The following is an 18,988-nucleotide window of genomic DNA, read 5'->3' on the forward strand; positions in this document are numbered from 1 at the left end:
AGTGTCCAGGTCCTTCATCTAAGTAACCAACCAGCTGGAGAGAAAGACACTGTTTATTGATCCTTCTTGCAAGGTTGGCCCACACTCTGCTTCGTGGGAAGCCCTCACAATTGGCTTGAGTAGGAACCACCCCAAGCCCTCCTAATCTGGCTGACAGTTCTGCATCTCAACGACTCGAATTCTTCTTTAGAATTTCTAGTTTTCTCACCTGTAGGTGGGTCATAGGATAGGCAGAAAGCTCTGGTTCTGCTCTCACTAGGAAGTCACCCAGCTAATAGCCAGTTGCTGTTATTTCTAGGAGAGAGCAATATTCAAGGCGACAAAGAAGCCAGAAGGAAGAACAGAATCATATCTGTCCCATCTCTGTGGAGACTCCCAGGAACCACTGGGATGACTATGGATGGTGTATCAGTCTGTGAGCGCTCCCATCGCAAAATATCACAGATTGGACAGCTGAAGCAAAAGAAATTCATTTCCTCACAGTTCCGGAGGCTAGAAGTCTAAGACAAAGGGGTCAGCTGGGTTGCTTTCTGCTGAGGTGTCTCTCCTCGGCCTGCACATGGTGGTCATCGCACTGTGTCCTTACATGGTCTCTCCTCTCTGTGAGTGCATCCCTGCTGTTTTCTTCTGTGTCCAAATTTCCTCTAGATACCAGTCAGACTGGATTAGGGCACACCCTTAACAAATTTTCTTTTCTTTCTTTCTTTCTTTTTTTTTTTTTTTTTCTTAATTTGAGACAGTCTCACTCTGTCACCCAGGCTGGAGGGCAATGGTGCGATCTTGACTCACTGCAACTTCCATGTCCTGGGTTCAAGTGATTCTCCTGCCTCAGCCTCGCGAGTAGCTGGGATTACAGGCTCAAGCCACCACACCCGGCTAATATATATATATATAGTATTTTTAGTAGAGACGGCCTTTAATCATGTTGGCCAGGCTGGTCTCAAACTCCTGACCTCAAGTGAGTGGTCCGCCCACCTCGGCCTCCCAAAGTGCAGGGATTACAGGTGTGAGCCACTGTGCCTGGCCAAAAATTCTTCATTTTAACTTAATTACATCTATGAAGACTTTATCTCTAAATACAGTCAGACTCTGAGGTGCTGGGGCTTACAGCTTCAACTATGGATTTTGAGGGGACACAGTTTAGCTCATAACAGAAGGAGAAGGCTGAGGCTGAGTTTAGCTGGCCCATCTGGGTAGATGCAGTCTGGAGAGTGCCTGCTGTCTCCTGTGCCCAGTTACCCACAGAGCTGGGTACATCAACAGCACAATGTAGGCATTGGGGGTACCAGGAGTCTTGCATTTCCATGGCTAGGGGTGAATGAGATACTGAAATTCAGGCACTGGTGGTAATTCAGTTCATCACAAATCCCAGTTTGGTGAGACTCACAGACATTTGGGGTATGCACTAATCCAGTTTTCCAAAGAGCAAATCAGTCCTCCGGAGTTACAAAGTTACTATCTCTGTCTTTGCAACATGGAATGAAACTAACATTTCTTTCTTTAAACAAGAAGAACAAGGAATTAACAAATCTCCTATGCTAAACCCTTTAATACCAGATTAGAAACAACTAGCTTACTTTTATGTCTACCCTAGTCAAATCAGGCAGAAAATTGAGCAATTACATGTCTGTTTGCTTAAATTATGTAAACAATTATCTTAATAGGCTACTTTGTTTTGTTTCTGTAGACCAACACCCATCTGACTTAAGTGGGATTTTTATTTAGCTACATAACATTTTGATTAAGCTATTTTGATGAGCAATATTGGTGCAGCTCTTTTGCTGTCAAGACATTTTGACCACACTTAAAAAGAAAAAAGAAGAAAAAACCCTACTAAACTTACAGCTTAAAAAAATTAAAACGTTTTATGTAAAATAGACACCCTCACCTTTAGTCCCACTTCATCCCTACCTTGTTTACAATGAAGTTTTCCTTTTTTAAAGACAGGAAATTTTAATATATTTGAATATAAAAACTTAGAGGAAAGAATACAAATGAAAAACAAAGACCCAAGAAAATAAAATTCCAAAGGAATAGACAATTTAACACTCAACCCTTTTTTTTTTTTTTTTTTTGAGGTCAGTCTCGCTGTTGCCCAGACTGGAGTGCAGTGGTGCGATCTCCGCTCACTGCAACCTCTGCCTCCCGGGTTCAAATGATTCTTGTGCCTCAGCCTCCTGAGTAGCTGGGACTACAAGCATGAGCCATTATGCCCCGCTAATTTTTGTATTTTTAGTAGAGATGCGGTTTTGTCATGATTGACCAGGCTGGTCTCGAGCTCCGGGCCTCAAGTAATCCGCCTGCCTCGGTCTCCCAAAGAACTGGGATTACAGGCGTGAGCTACTGCGCCTGGCCTGATGCTCATTCTTATACTACCCTTAGTGCAAATTTTGGCAGACTCATCTGGCTGATTTTGTGGAATATTGCTGGATAGTATGGTTCCCTTGCCCCAACACTTGAAACTAAAGAAAATTTGGGACAAGTACTCTTATAAGAAATTTATATTAATAAGTATGCCAGAAAATAAAACAACGCTACGCAAATATAATCCAAGTCTCCTTGTTTCTTTTCAGCTGCAAATGCCTCTGAATTGTCTATGTCAATTTCTCCCTATAAACCTATTGGTGCCTCTTTTGATGCCACCTAGTCTCCAGATGTGCCCTGTTACTCTATTACGGTGTCACCTACTGACAGTCATTGTGCTCAATAAAACTTTTTTCTGCCTTTTTTCTTACTGGTTTTCCCCCAATTCAGTGGGAAGTGGACTTATTTCTATTTTCTTGAAGGTTCACAACTTTTTCTCTTTTCTTCATCTTTTTTTTTTTTCTTTCCTGTATGGGCCAGAGAAAGATTTCCCGTTTCCACTGATTTTTTTATTCTTCTCAAATTGGTACCTCAAATGCCTCTCTGAAAACTCAAGTCCACCAATGACAATAGTCTATTTTATTAATTTTGTATTACTTTCCAGTGAAGTTAATTTATGTAACTGTAGTATAAAATACAGATTTAATCAAGAGGCAAAATAGGAGGGATGGTAAACAAATTATAATGTCAGATAAACAACTACTGCCAATGGTTGTTTCCATTTATTTTTAAGAGACCAGCATTTGATTACTCAGAACACAAGAAGGCAGGCACTTGGTAGTGTTTTCCCTACCAAGCTATTGAGGTGCCTTGTAAGGGTGCAGCCATGGCCAGTCACCTTGGTTCCTTCTCTCGGAGCCTACTACTGCTTCTTTTCAAGGTGGTTCTGCCTCATCAGGACACTGGCTTAATCATTAAAATGGAAGGTATGGCTGTTCACTAAAGATTTATCTCTATTGCACTTGAATGAACTGGAATGAAATATTCTTTATTAATAAATTCTAGATTGTGGTCTTTGTCTCCTCAACAGTTTCTTAATTTTTGATTTTTAAGAGACAGGGTCTTGCTCTGTCACCCAGGCTGAAGTGTAGTGGTGCCATCATAGCTCACTGCAATGAACTCCGGGGCTCAAGTGATCCTCCTGCCTCAGCCTCCCAAGTAATTTGGACTACAGGCACATGCCACTATGTCTGGTTAATTTGACTTTTTTTTTTTTTTTTTTTTTTTACTGGAGAAAAAGTGAAGAGAAGCTACTCTTTCCTTTTTGGAAAGCAAGCAACCTTTCCTTAAATTATTGGGTCACCACATAGATTTCTAAATTATTTTTACTTTTGTTCAGCTGTTTTGTTTCATCAGCTGTTTTATTTCAGCAATTACCTTAGCTCTTCTCAATAAACTTTTATTTACATACATTCTCATTATTTTACTGTTGCTTTATAATGCCTCCGGCCTTTGCTAAATATGATACTTTGACAACCAGATATTTTTTGGTTTTGTATTCAACAGTTTCTTTTGCAGTTCTTATATTTTCTGACTGATTATACTTTTAGGTGGTGCCATGGTTTGACTGTGTCCCCTAAAGTTTATGCGTTGGAAACTTCATCCCCAATGCAACAGTTTTGAGAGATGGGACCTTTGAGAGGTGTTTGGATCATGGGGACAATGCCCTCATGAATGAATTAATAGCATTAACCCAGAAGTGGGTTAGTTATGGCAGAAGTAGATTTCTGATAAATGGATCAGTCTGACCTTCCTTCTCTCCCTGCTCTCTCACACTCTCTTGCCCTTCCACCTTCTGCCTTGAGATGACACAGCATGAAAGCCCTCACCAGATGTCAGCATCATAATTTTGGACTTCCTCACCTCCAGAACTGTGAGAAATCAATTTCTTTATAAATTACTCAGTCTGTGGTATTCGTGATAGCAACACAAAATGGACCAAGACAGGTGACCTATATGTTGAATAACTGATTTTTTAATTTTTTGTCATGTAAACTTCCACTCTGATATATATGTGCAAAATTTAAGTACATTGTCAAACCAGAAAAGTAACCTTTTAAATTTTAAATGATTAATATGCATATAATACTCAAGTGCTATGAAGCTCTCTTTAAAAGTTCTTCTATATTCTCTTTCTAATTTTGAATCAAGGGCTGAAAATTAATTCAGTAGGCTAGCTTTTCTTAATATATCAAGTGAGTAAGCATGTTTACACATGTTCATTTTCTTATGGCCTGCAGGAGTTGGTAGGAAATAAAAGGTCCAAAATAAATAGATTTTGGTGGACAAATTAATAGAAGTAGGTTATGTGAGATATAACAAAGTGAAAGAACCTCTTCTTAATTGGAAGCTTTTGGGTATTGATGGACTGATCAAAACAGGTGAGGCTGGCAGGAAGCCTGTGGTTTTTCTAGATTTGTGGCAGTGTAGGAAGCTAGAATTTGGCTGATGAGTATGAGAGTTGCTGGGAAATGAGCTAAGCTTGCTGTCAGGAATTATTAAGTGAAGGGGTTTACAGAACAGTAACTTGAAGCCAGATTCTCTTAAAGAAGTCTGGGCCCAGTACCAAAGGAACTAAAGGAAAGGGTGGGGATAAGGGAATGGCGCCACGAGCTGGGTGGATCATGGTCTCTCCTCCTGTAGGATGATCTGGAAGGCTGTGGAGCAACCTGAAGTCCCCAGATAAACATGGGAAGAGAGGTGTGTGGTAGGCATTGAAGAGAAACATTGCTACTTTGGAGCATTCTTATGGATAGCGTAGAGTGCCAAGGTTGCCATGAGTGTGCAAACATGAGTTGACCAAGAAAAGTGATTTTCATCTTGTTTTCCCAAAGGGATATTCAAAATGCATAGGGTAATATCAAGTAATTTATATTTAATTAAAAGTAAAAAGCATCCTGTGTAAGAAATTCGACTAAAATAAAATTCTAATACCATTGGAGCTAAACCAGTGGCAATTTATTTAAGAACATCTGAAAATTTTGACAGTGCTACATTTGGGTTCTAAAAGCAATCATTTTCACTCATATGTGGACACATCATAACAGGTAAATGGAAATATGAGTCAAGAAAAATAAATGAATTTTATCTTAGCCATGTATATAATTTAGAGAGTCTGCATCAACTAGATAGTTTTCTCATAACTTTGTGTCTGTAGTCAAACACCTGGAGAAAAATAGCTCTTCGATACTTTGGAGCATCACTTTTGAGTAATGTTCAGATAGCTGAGTAGAATGTTTTCTCATCAATCCAAAAGCTATTGTTCACTGTTGACTAATTAGTTCTAGCTCTTGGCTAACTGGGGATCAACATTCACTCCCTTTATGGTTTCAAAGGAAATAGGGAACAACATTTCCTTTAATTATCAACAGTATCTTAGGCTTAATCACAGAACTATTTTATTTGATATGGGACAAATCACTAAAGTAAAACACAACATTTATTGGACTAGTAAACAAGAAAATGTTGGTATTAGCATGTATTCATGAGAATGTGTTTCCGTGCTGCCAAGAGATGGACAAAGCACACTGGGAAAAATTTATTTTCTATTACTAACTTCAGATTTATTTTTCAAACTATGAGCTCATCTTTCATCACCTAACCAGCTCCACCTTCTAAGTGAAGTATTTGATCACGCCAGTCCAGAGATGTCACTCTTCTCAACTCCTGAGCATTCATTGCCTCTACACATTCATATTTCCTTATGATAATATTTACTTTTTCCTCCCTTTAAAAAAATTTTTTTTGGCCAGGCACGGTGGCTCACGCCTATAATCCCAGCACTTGGTGGGAGGCCGAGGCAGGCGGATCACGAGGTCAGGAGATCGAGACCATCCTGCTAACATGGTGAAACCCCATCTCCAGTAAAAATACAAAAAATTAGCCGGGCGTGGTGGCGGGCGCCTGTAGTCTCAGCTACTTGGGAGGCTGAGGCAGGAGAACGGCGTGAACCTGGGAAGCGGAGGTTGCAGTGAGCCGAGATCGCGCCACTGCGCTCCAGCCTGGGTGACACAGCAAGACACCGTCTCAAAAAAAAAAAAAAAAAAAATTGTTTTTGGACTGAGCCTAGCTCTGTTGCCCAGGCTGGAGTACAATGGCGCAATCTTGGCTCACTGCAACCTCTGCCTTCCAGGTTCAAGGGATTCTCCTGCCTCAGCCTCCCGAGTAGCTGAGATTATAGGCGTGTGCCATCATGTTTGGCTAGTTTCATGCGCGTCCGTGTGAAGAGACCACCAAACAGGCTTTGTGTGAGCAACATGGCTGTTTATTTCACCTGGGTGCTGGTGGGCTGAGTCCGAAAAGAGAGTCAGTGAAGGGAGATGGATTATCATTAGTTCTTATAGGTTTTATGTTAGGCGGTAAAGTTAAGAGCAATGTTTTGCTGGCAGGGGTGGATCTCACAAAATACATTCTCAAGGGTGGGGAGAATTACAAAGAACTTTCCTAAGGGTGGGGGAGATTACAAAGTACATTGATCAGTTAGGGTGGGGCAGGAACAAATCACAATGGTGGAATGTCATCATTTAAGGCTATTTTTACTTCTTTTGTGGATCTTCAGTTACTTCAGGCCATCTGGGTGTATACGTGCAAGTCACAGGGGATGTGATGGTTTGGCTTGGGCTCAGAGGCCTGACATTCCTGCCTTCTTATATTAATAAGAAAAATAAAACAAAATAGTGTTAAAGTGTTGGGGCGGCAAAAATTTTTGGGGGGTGGTATGGAGAGAGAATGGGCGATGTTTCTCAGGGCTGCTTCAAGCGGGATTAGGGGCAGCATGGGAACCTACAGTGGGAGAGATTAAGCTGAAGGGAGGTCTTGTGGTAAGTGGTGATATTGTGGGGATGTAAGAAGAAACATGTGTCGTATAGAATGATTGGTGATGGCCTGGATACGGTTTTGGATGAATTGAGAAACTAAATGGAATAGGAGAAGGAGAAAAACAGGTATAAAAGGTCTAAGAATTGGGAGGACCTAGGACATCTGATTAGAGAGTGCCTAAGGAGATTCAGCATAGTCCTGCCAGCAAAGATTATTTATTTACTTCAAGAGTTTAGAGTGGCAGTTTGGGAATAGCACCAGGAGATATCAGCTGTGATGGCTTGAAGAAACAGTGTAAACCGGCAGTGTAAACAAGAGCAGGGCATGTATGAGTAGTTGAGAACGGTGAATAGGAGTATGACTAGACAAAAGATAGTAGGGATGACAAGTTTTTTTGGGGTACAGTCTAAGTTGGTCTGGTGTCGAATGAGACTGGGGCCTAATACAAAGGAGCGTCCATACAGGAGCTCAAATGGGCTGTACCTTGTAGCATTCTGAGGACAGACCTGAATTCTGAGAAGCAAAAGTGGTAAAAGTATTGTCCAGTCCTTTTTAAGTTGGTGGCTGAGCTTGGTGAGGTGTGTTTTTAAAAGACCTTTAGTCCGTTCTACTTTTCTTGAAGACGGAGGATCATAAGGGATATAAAGGTTTCACTGAATACTAAGAGCCTGAAAAACTGCTTGGCTGATTTGACTAATGAAGGCTAGTCTGTTATCAGACTGTATAGAGGTGGGAAGGCTAAACTGAGGAATTATGTCTGACAGAAGGGAAGAAATGACTGTGGTGGCCTTCTCAGACCCTGTAGGAAAGGCCTTTACTTATTCAGTGAAACTGTCTATTTAGACTAAGAGGTATTTTAGTTTCCTGACTCGGGACATGTTGAGTAAAGCTAATTTGCCAGTCCTGGGTGGGGGCAAATCCTCGAGCTTGATGTGTAGGGAAGGGAGGGGGCCTGAATAATCCCTGAGGAGTAGTAGAATAGCAGATGGAACACTGAGAAATAATTTCCTTGAGGATAGATTTCCACGATGGAAAGGAAATGAGAGGTTCTGAGAGGCAGGCTAGTGGCTTGTACTATAGCAGAGCCTGCCTTTGCTGGTGTGTGGCGATTAGGCCTGGTGGAACTGCCATCAATAAATCAAGCGTGATCAGGGTGAGGAACAGGAAAGAAGGAAATATGGGGAAATGGGGTGAATATCAGGTGGATCAGAGAGATACAGTCATGGGGGTCAGGTGTGGTATCAGGAATAATGTGGGAGGCCAGATTGAAGTCCGGGCCAGGAACAATGGTAATTGTGGGACTTAACAAAGAGTGAGTACAGCTGAAGGAGCCGGGGAGCAGAAAGTATATGCGTCAGGTATGAGGAAGAAAATAGATTTTGGAAGTTATGAGAAATGTAGAGAGTGACTTAAGCATAGTTTGTGATAGGGCCTCTAACAGTATTAAAGCAGTGGCAGCCACTGCACGCAGACGTGAGGGCTAGGCTAAAACAGTGAGGTCAAGTTGTTTGGACAGAAAGGCTACACGGTGTGGTCCTGGCTCTTGTGTAAGAATTCTGACTGCATTAACCATGCCTAGGAAGGAAAGGAGTTGTTCTTTAGTAAGGGATTGAGGTTTGGGAGATTAATCGGACGTGATCAGCAGGGAGAGAACGTGTGTTTTTACGAGAATTATGCCGAGATAGGTAACAGATGAGGATGAAATTTGGGATTGACTGAAGTAATGGGTGCTGTCTGTGAAGCCTTGCGGCAATACAGCCCAGGTAATTTGCTGAGCCTAACGGGTGTCAGGGTCAGTCTAAGTGAAGGCAAAGAGAGGCTGGGATGAAGGGTGCAAAGAAATAGTAAAGAAAGCATGTTTGAGATCCAGAATAGAATAATGGGTAGTAGAGGGAGCTATTGAGGATAGGAGAGTATATGGTATCAAGGATAGGAGAGTATATGGGTTTGGCACCACGGGGTGGATAGGCAAAACAATTTGGTTGATAAGGCACAGATTCTGAACTAACTTGTAAGCCTTGTCTGATTTCAGGACAGGTAAAATGGGGGAATGGTAAGGAGAGTTTATAGGTTTTAGAAGCCCATGCTGTAGCAGGCGAGTGATAACAGGCTTTAATCCTTTCAAAGTGTGCTGTGGGATGGGATATTGGCATTGAGCGAGGTAAGGGTGATTAGTTTTTAATGGGATGGTAATGGGCATGTGATCAGTTGCCAGGGTAGGAGTAGAGATGTTCCATACTTGTGGGTTAAGGTGGGGGGATATGAGAGGAAGACGCGAAGGAGGCTTTGGATTGGGAAGAAGGGCGGCCATGAGATGCAGCTGTAGTCCAGGAATAGTCAGGGAAGCAGATAATTTGGTTAAAATATCTCGACCTAATAAGGGAACTGGGCAGGTGGGGATAACTAAAAAACAGTGCATAAAAGAGTGTTGTCCAAGTTGGCACCAGAGTTGGGGAGTTTTAAGAGGTTTAGAAGCCTGGCCCAATACCCACAACAGTTATGGAGGCAAGGGAAACAGGCCCTTGAAATAGGTCCTTGAAATGTGGAGTGGGTAGCCTCCATATTGATTAAGAAGGGGATGGACTTACCCTCCACTGTGAGAGTTACCCAAAGCTCGGCATCCGTGATGGTCTACGGGGCTTCCAAGGCTATCGGGCAGCGTCAGTCTTCAGCCGCTAAGCTGAGATCTGGGAAGGAGTCAGCCTTGGGCCAGAGTTCCAGGGGCTCTGGAAGTGGCTACCAGGTGAGTTGAACAGTCCGATTTTTCAGTGGGGTCCCGCACAGATGGGACATGGCTTAGGAGGAATCCCGGGCTGTGGGCATTCCTTGGCTTGTGGCCAGATTTTTGTCACTTGTAGCAAGCTCCTGGGGGAGGAGGTTCTGGAGGAACGCCTGGCCACTGTGGTTTAGGCGTTTGGAAGTTCTTGTGTGCTGAAGCTGTGGCTGGGGTTTGTCTCACAGTGGAGGCAAGGAATTGCAACATTTTTCTATTATTGTACACCTTGAAGGTGAGGTTAATTAAGTCCTGTTGTGGGGTTTGAGGGCCAGATTCTAATTTTTGGAGTTTTATTTAATGTCGGGAGCAGATTGGGTAATAAAATGTGTATTGAGAATAAGACGGACTTTTGACCTTTTAGGGTATAGGGCTGTAAAGCATCTCAGGGTTGCTGCCAAACGAGCCATAAACTGGGCTGGATTTTTATATTTGGTGAAAAACAGCCTAAATGCTATCTGATTTGGGATAAAGAAAAAGGAGCATTAACCTTGACTATGCCTTTAGCTCTTTAGCTCTAGCCACCTTTTTAAGAGTAAATTGCTGGGCAGGTGGGGAAGAGCTAGTTGTGGAACTAAACTGTAAGCCGGACCAGGTGTGAGGAGGGGAGGTGATAGAAGGATTATAGGGTGGAGGAGTGGAGGCTGAGGAAGAATTGGGACTTAGCTCGGCCTGGCGACGAGCAGCCTGGGGAGGAGGGGAAAGGTCAGATGGGTCTGTAGAAAAGGAAGACTGGAAAGACTCAACGATGCTTGGGGTTGGGACTGAGGGGACAGGCGGGAGGGAAAGAAGGAGGATCTGGGAGGAATCGCATTGGGAACAGAGGCTAGGGAGGGAACGAAGTGTCAAAAATGCCTGGACGTAAGGCACCTCAGACCATTTGCCCATTTTTCTACAAAAATTATTTAGGTCTTGTAGGATGGAGAAATCGAAAGTGCCATTTTCTGGCCATTTAGAGCCATTGTCAAGTTTGCATTGGGGCCAAGCGGTGTTGCAGAAGAAAATAAGGCATTTAGGTTTTAGGTCAGGTGTGAGTTGAAGAGGTTTTAAGTTCTTGAGGACACAGGCTAAGGGAGAAGAAGGAGGAATGGAGGGTGGAAGGTTGCCCATAGTGAAGGAGGCAAACCCAGAGAAAAGAGAGCATAGAGACACGGAGGGAAGGGGTTTGGGGGTTCTTACCCTCCAGAAAAGCAGGAAGGGAGGTTGGGGCACGGAAATAAGGGATTGGGGCACAGAGATAAGAGGTTGGGGTGCAGAAATAAGGGATTGGGGGTTCTTGCCCCCTAGAAAAGCGGGACTTGCCACTAAGGGTGAAGGAGAAGGGGTTCAGGGGTACTTGCCCCTGCCCCAGAAAATCAGAGAAGGGGCAGAGACAAGGAGAGAAGGGGTTGGGGTACTTGCCCCTTCCACAGAAAAGCAGAGAAGGGGTAGAGACCAGGAGAGAAGGGGATGGGGTACTTGCCCCTTCTGCAGAAAAGCAGAGAAGGGGTAGAGACAAGGAGATAAGGGGTTGGGGTACTTGCTGCTTCCTCAGAAAAGCGGGACTTGCCGCTAAGGGTGAAGGACCAAGGCAGGCATCCTTGCGTGGTCTGACACCTTTGAAACGTGGGTGAATAATCAGAGAGGTGTCCCTGCAATGATTAAACACCAAGGGAAGGCTGCCTTCCCAGTCTGTGACCGGCGCTAGAGTTTTGGGTCCACGGATAAAATATGTCTCCTTTGTCTCTACCAGAAAATGAAAGGAATTGAAATTAAGAGAAGGGAGAGATTGAAGTGTGGTGCTAAGATTGAAAGGAGAAAGAGGTTGAGGGATAGTGATGGAAGCTGGAGAAGAGAGTAAAGAGGCCACTTAATGGATTTGAAATTGGTGAGATGTTTCTTGGGCTGGTCGGTCTGAGGACCTGAGGTCGTAGGTGGATCTTTCTCACGGAGCAAAGAGCAGGAGGAAAAGGGATTGATCTCCCAAGGGAGGTCCCCCGATCCGAGTCATGGCACCAAATTTCATGCACGTCTGTGTGAAGAGACCACCAAACAGGCTTTGTGTGAGCAACATGGCTGGGCTCACACCCAACATGGCTGGGCTCACACCCAACATGGCTGGGTGCTGGTGGGCTGAGTCCGAAAAGAGAGTCAGTGAAGGGAGATGGATTATCATTAGTTCTTATAGGTTTTGGGTTAGGCGGTGAAGTTAAGAGCAATGTTTTGCAGGCAGGGGTGGATCTCACAAAGTACATTCTCAAGGGTGGGGAGAATTACAAAGAACTTTCTTAAGGGTGGGGGAGATTACAAAGTACATTGATCAGTTAGGGTGGGGCAGGAACAAATCACAATGGTGGAATGTCATCATTTAAGGCTATTTTTACTTCTTTTGTGGATCTTCAGTTACTTCAGGCCATCTGGGTGTATATGTGCAAGTCACAGGGGATGTGATGGCTTGGCTTGGGCTCAGAGGCCTGACAGCTAGATTTTGTATTTTTAGTAGAGACGGGGTTTTACCATGTTGGCCGGGTTGGTCTCGAACTCCTGACCTCAAGCGATCCGTCCACCTTGGCCTGCCAAAGTGCTGGGATTATAGGCGTGAGCCACTGCGCCCGGCCTACTCCAATTTTTTTGTATTGTAGTAAAATAAACATAAAATTACCATCTTAACCATCTGTAAGTGTATAGATCAGTGGCATTCAGCACATTAACACTGTCGTGGAACCATCACTACCATCCATCTCCATAACTCTTTTCATCTTGCAAAACTGAACCGCCCAATCACACTTACTTTTTATGAGGTCTAAACAATTTATTACTGTTATCACTCCGACATTGTAAGCCCTGTGTATGGGGCACCCATGTATTAGTTATAACATACACATAGGGTATCTACTATTATGCATTGCTGTAAGTGCTTTGCAAATGTTAACTGGCATAATTATCTTTGTATGTTTTGCAGGATCTAGCAGGTGCTTTGCACGTGAGAGCTAAAATATTTCAGGAATGAACTTCGGTACCACTTAAACATTTCCCATTGACTCTGGCTGTTATTCTGGTTGGCAAGTTAGGAAAGGAGCAGGTTACCTTGGGGAAAACGACTTTCGGGGCTTAATCTGATATTAGGTCGTAAGTTTAAAGAAGTCCTTTATTTTAGCCACGTTCAGGCCAAGTTTCTAATAAGGGAAGCTAAGAGGGAAGTTATTCCTAAATGATAGAGAATATAGGAAGTCACTCAAGGCAGTTAAGGTCTTCGCTTTCTAGTAGCACCGCGTTCAACTCCAGGAAGACTCAGGCAACCGGGAGACCCAGGGCTGGGACAGCCTGGGATCTGTCCGCCCGATAGCGGGCGGGGGCGGGGCTTCAGGTCGGGGCGGGGCCGGGCTGGGCCGGCCGGGGCGGGGCACGCGACTGCTCCGGGCGGCGATGGCGGCGGACGGGGACTGGCAGGATTTCTATGAGTTCCAGGAGCCGGCCCGGAGCCTCCTGGACCAGGAGAACTGTAACGCGAGCCCCGAGCCCGGGGCGGGGGCGGGGGCGGGGGCGGGGGCGGGGGCCGGGGAGGGTGGGGGCGCCGACGGTTTCCCGGCCCTGGCCTGCAGCTTGGAGGAGAAGCTGAGCCTGTGCTTCCGCCCCTCGGATCCGGGCGCCGAGCCCCCGAGGGCAACCGTGCGGCCCATCACGGAGCGCAGCCTCCTGCAGGGGGACGAGTGAGTGCGGGCCCCGGCCGGGAGCGGGCGGGAGCCTCCCCTACCCCTCGCCCGACCGGCAGGCCCTCCGGCCGCAGCTCCTCCCCGCGCCCTCCTTCCGACCGGACGCGGGAGTCCCCGCCCTCTCGCCTCCCTCCTCGGGCCCTCGGCCTCGGCTCGCCCGGCAATTTAAATCCCCTGCCCCCCGCAGCCACGCGCCCTGAAAACCTCCGCCTCGGTCCCTCCCGCCCTCCTTCCTGCAGACCAAACCGTCGTTTGCATTAGAGGGGAATCGCCCATGCAGAGCCCGTAGTTAGAGACGGCACCTCCTGGGGCACGTGTGTCGCCATTCATTCACTCAAGTCGCATTTATTAAGCACCTGCTGAGTGCCAGGCGCTGCTTCGCAAAGGGAACACCAAAACGACTGGGCACTGTCCCTCCCACTTAGGACACAACGTAGGATGGGAGATAGATTTGTAAACAAATATATGTATGGATGTAATTAGCGCTGCAATGGTTATATGTACCAAATGTGGGAGACTTAAAAGCGTGTGTCTTGGGGAGAGTCAGGAACGACTTTATAGAGAAATGTGCAAACGAGATCTGACTGATGAGTGGGAGTGTGCCTGGCAGGGGGAAAAGTGTCTAACGTTCTAGGTGGAGTATATTGCCTGTGCATAAGTACCAACGTGCGAGGCAGCATTTAGGGCACAGGAATCTGTGGTACCCACCCGAGAGCCCTGGTAGAGTGTGAGCTGCCACAGAGACGAAAACGAAGGGCCCTGCTTACTGATGGTAACGATCGCATGGTCTAGTGGGGAGACCAAGGCATACACAAGTAATATTAATAATTACAGAATCACCTAAGAGCAATGATAGGAGGTTCACGGGGATTTATCACAGCTGGGAGGGGTGAGGCGCAGAGTTCCTGAGGGCACTTTTTAAATCACCCTGAGCCGCAATTATAATTTGGTTAAGTAAGAGTTGTAATTAGGTACTATGGTTCTACCCCCATTAGGTGGTAAATAGGAATGGTGAGAGTAAAGGGACTTGAGCATGTTGTGTATATAGGGGGAGAGGAGCCTCCGGAGAGGCTGAAGGTAAAATGAGTGGAATAAGATTGGGCGCGGTGGCTCACACCTGTGATCCCAGCACTTTGAGAGGCTGTGGTGGGAGGATGGCTTGCTTCCAGCAATTCGAGACCAGACTGGGCAATATCGTGAAACCTGGTCTTAACAAAAAAAATTTTTAAAATTAGTGCAGTCTGGTGGCGCATGCCTGTGGTCCCACGGACCCAGCTGCTCAGGAGGCTGAGATGGCAGGATTGCTTGAGTCCGGGAGGCGAAGGTTGCAGTGAGCCATCATCGCACAACTGCACTCCAGCCTGGGTGACAGAGCGAGACTTTGTCTCAAAAATGAGGACATGGGAAGGAATGGATTTTCAGAACATTGATGGGATGGAGAGACTCTTAGAGGTTAGCGAAGAATTTTTGAGAGACAGGACAGGAGTCACGGGCACAGAAAGGAGTTTCCAGCCTGATTGTCTCCTTTCCTTTGTGAAACAAACAGATTTATCAGGAATAAGGTAGGAAGCTTGAAAAGACAGCTTTGAGAGTGGGGCCTGTAAACATGGCTGAGCAGTGGTGCAGGCCCACCTGTGTTTGGAGACCATCTTTTATTGGTTCCTCTGTACAGTGTTCTGCCCAGGTGTAGAGAAGGGAAACATTTATAATTGGGTTTTATACACACATGCATGCAGTCAGTAGCAAAAGATGACATTTTTGGAAGCCAGTTCCCAAAGAGAAGATAATTTTATGTATATGTAGATTTAGATACTCTGAATCACTAAACCCAGGACACATTCTGGATTTAAAAATCAGTGTAGATTTATTATGTATTTGGGTTTTTCAAGAGTAGCTGACTTAAATCAATTAGAGGATTGTACGTAGATCGTTAAGAGTTTTTGTTTCACTTAGACTGTCGGGAGAGTAGGTTATTTTAGCCTTTGCTTAAAAATATTTTGTTGCTCTTGTTAATGGTATTTAGTAGATGATATGTTAGTGGTAATGCATGTCTCTTGACTTGGGAATGCATATGAAATCTCTGTTTTTTTTCGGGAGTTGGGAGCTGGTCATCACTGGCATTGTCCCTTTTATATTGCAAAAACATACTCACCATTGCTTGATAGTCTGTTCCAGTTCCCTTTTCACTAGATATAATTGATAATTGTTTTACTCAGATATTGCTGTGCTTTAGGTCAAGGGGTCCCCAACCCCTGGTCCACAGACCAGTACTGGAACTGGGCCACACAACAGGAGGTGAGTGGCTGAGTGAGTGAGCAAAGCTTCATCTGTATTTACAGCTCCTCCCCATTGCTTGCATTACCACCTGAGCCACCTCCTGTCAGATCAGCCACGGCATTAGATTCTCATAGGAGCGTGAACCCTATTGTGAACTGCACAAGTGAGAGTTCTAGTTTGCAGACACCTTATGAGAATCTAATGCTTGACGATCTGTGACTGCCTCCCCTCTTCCCCAGACAGGACCATCTAGTTGCAGGAAAACAAGCTCAGGGCTCCCATTGATTCTACATTATGGTGAGTTGTGTAATTATTTCATTATATATGACAATGTAATAATAGAAATAAAGTACACCATAAATGTAATGTGCTTGAATCACCCCAAAACCCTCCCCCACCCTTGGCACTTTATTTAACTTCTCTGAGCCTCAGCTTTTGTTTTGGTTAAATATGGATTGTATTTACCTACTGAGGTTTTACTTATAAGAGTATTCGGCAGGATTCGATGTTGGCAGGACTTTGACCTCCTTGCAAAAGAGCTGTCCTGACTGTTGTTTATGACTGGTTGTAATACTTTATGATAAAGATGAAGGCAGTTCATATGTCTTGACTGCAGAATTCTAGAAATCTTTCACTAGAGTTGCCTCTGTGTCCTTCCAACTACCATTGTTTTGACCTTGGTGGAGACTATTAGTTGGCTTTCATTTTTTTGGAAGATCAGACTCACTGACAGGCACTTCTAAGTGAAGTATTCCATCCCATTTGCCTTTTTCTTTTAGCCTTGTTTAAGAAGGAGCAAATAAGCAGACAAAGCAAACTCCTCAAATTCTGGACTGTCTTCACCTGCTAGTGTATCCTGCTTAAGTTCCTGACCAGGATTAGGTCTATAGTCAGTGATATGGTTTGGCTGTGTCCCCACCCAAATCTCAACTTGAATTGTATCTCCCAGAATTCCCACGTGTTGTGGGAGGGATCCAGGGGGAGGTAATTGAATCATGGGGGCTGGTCTTTCCTATGCTATTCTCGTGATAGTGAATAAGTCTTACAAGATCTGATGGGCTTATCAGGGGTTTCCGCTTTTGCTGCTTCCTCATTTTCCCTTGCTGCCGCCATGCAAGAAGTGCCTTTTGCCTCCTGCCATGATTCTGAGGCCTCCCCAGCCATGTGGAACTGTAAGTCCAATTAAACCTCGTTTTCTTCCCAGTCTCGGGTATGTCTTTATCAGCTGCATGAAAATAACCTAATATAGTAAATTGGTACGAGTAGAGTGGGGCGTTGCTGAAAAGATACCTGAAAATGTGGAAATGACTTTGAAACTGGGGAACAGGTAGAGATTGGAATAGTTTGAAGGGCTCAGAAGACAGGAAAATGTGGGAAAGTTTGGAACTTCCTAGAGACTTGTTGAATGGCTTTCCCAAAATGCTGACAGCAATATGAACAATAAAATCCAGGCTGAGGTGGTCTCAGATGGAGATGAGGAAGTTGTTGGGAACTGGAGCAAAGATGACCCTTGTTATGTTTTGGCAAAGAGAACTGGTGGCATTTTGCCCCTGCCCTAGAGATTTGTGGAACTTTGAACTTGAGGGAGATGAGTTAGGGTATCTGGCAGAAAAAATTTCTAAGCAGTAAAGCATTCAAGAGGTAACTTGGGTGCTATTAAAGGTATTCAGTTTTATAAGGGAAGCAGAGCATAAAAGTTTGGAAAATTTGCAGCCTGACTATGTGACAGGAAAAAAAACCCATTTTCTAGGGAGAAATTCAAGCTAGCTGCAGAAATTTGCATAAGTAGCAAGGAGCCTAATGTTAATCCCCACAGCCATGGGGAAAATGTCTCCAGGCCATGTCAGAGACCTTCATGGCAGCTCCTCCCATCACAGGCCTGGAGGCCCAAAAAGGAACAAGTGGTTTCGTGAGCTGGGCCTAGGGTCTGCCTGCTGTGTGCAGCCTAGGGACTTGGTGCCCTGTGTGCCAGCTGCTCCAGCTGTGGCTGAAAGGAACCAAAGTACAGCTCAGTCTGTGGCTTCAGAGGGTGCAAGCCGCAAGCCTTGGCAGCTTCCATGTGGTGTTGAGCCTGCAGGTGCACAGAAGTCAAGAATTGAGGTTTGGGAACCTCCTCCTAGATTCAGAAGATGTATGGAAATGCCTGGATGCCCAGGCAAAAGTTTGTTGCAGGGGCGGGGCCCTCATGGAGAACCTGTGCTAGGGAAGTGTGGAAGGGAAATGTGGGGTTGGAGCCCCCACACAGAGTCCCTACGGGGGCACTGCCTAGTGGAGTTGTGAGAAGAGGGCCACTGTCCTCCAGACCTCAGAATGGTAGATCCACCTACAGCTTGTACCGTGCACCTGGAAAAGCCACAGACACTCAACACCACCTTGTGAAAGCAGCGGGGAAGGAGGCTATACCATGCAAAGCTACAGAGGCAGAGTTGCTTAAGACCATAGGAACCTACCTTTTGCATCAGCGTGATCTGGAGTCAAAGGAGATCATTTTGGAGCTTTAAATTTTGACTGCCACACTGGATTTCGGACTTGCATGGGCCCTGTAACCCCTTTGTTTTGGCCAATTTCTCCCATTTGGAACAGCCATATTTACCCAATACCTGTACCCGCGTTGTATCTAGGAAGTAACCAGCTTGCTTTTGATTTTACAGGCTTGTTGATGCAAGGGACATGTCTCAGATGAGACTTTGCCTGTAGACTTTTGGGTTAATGCTGAAATGAGTTAAGACTTTGGGGGACTGTTGGGAAGGCATAACTGGTTTTGAAATGTGAGGACATGAGATTTGGAGGGGCCAGGGGCAGAATGATACGGTTTGGCTGTGTCCTCACCCAAATCTCAACGTGAATTGTATCTTCCAGAATTCCCACATGTTGTGGGAGAGAACCGGGGGAGGTAATTGAATCATGGGGGCTGGTCTTTCCTGAGTTTTTTTCGTGATAGTGAATAAGTCTCGGGAGATCTGATGGGTTTATCAGGGGTTTCTGCTTTTGCATCTTCCTCATTTTCTCTTGCTGCCACCATGTAAGAAGTGCCTTTCACCTCCACCATGATTCTGAGACCTCC

At 45.1% G+C, this 18,988-nt stretch overlaps 1 protein-coding gene across 9 annotated transcripts in view; it reads left to right on the forward strand.

Moving 5' to 3' along the window:
* Positions 1-13,336: 13,336 nt before the first annotated feature.
* Positions 13,337-18,988, forward strand: part of FEZ2 (fasciculation and elongation protein zeta 2) — a 70,442-nt gene continuing 64,790 nt past the window's right edge. For 8 of the 9 annotated variants that reach the window (XR_008497362.2, XR_008497364.2, XM_054473434.2 and 5 more), the window contains exon 1: positions 13,340-13,644. Coding sequence is in view for 7 of the 9 variants with exons in the window: in XM_054473434.2 (XP_054329409.1) it covers positions 13,361-13,644 (284 nt within the window). In the remaining 2 variants the exon portion in view is untranslated. Of the gene's footprint in view, positions 13,645-18,988 lie in introns of all 9 variants that reach the window. The other variant, XM_063648820.1, reaches the window with a different exon arrangement.

The sequence above is a fragment of the Pongo pygmaeus genome, chromosome 12 (genome assembly GCF_028885625.2).
Source record: "Pongo pygmaeus isolate AG05252 chromosome 12, NHGRI_mPonPyg2-v2.0_pri, whole genome shotgun sequence".
NCBI lineage: Eukaryota > Metazoa > Chordata > Mammalia > Primates > Hominidae > Pongo > Pongo pygmaeus.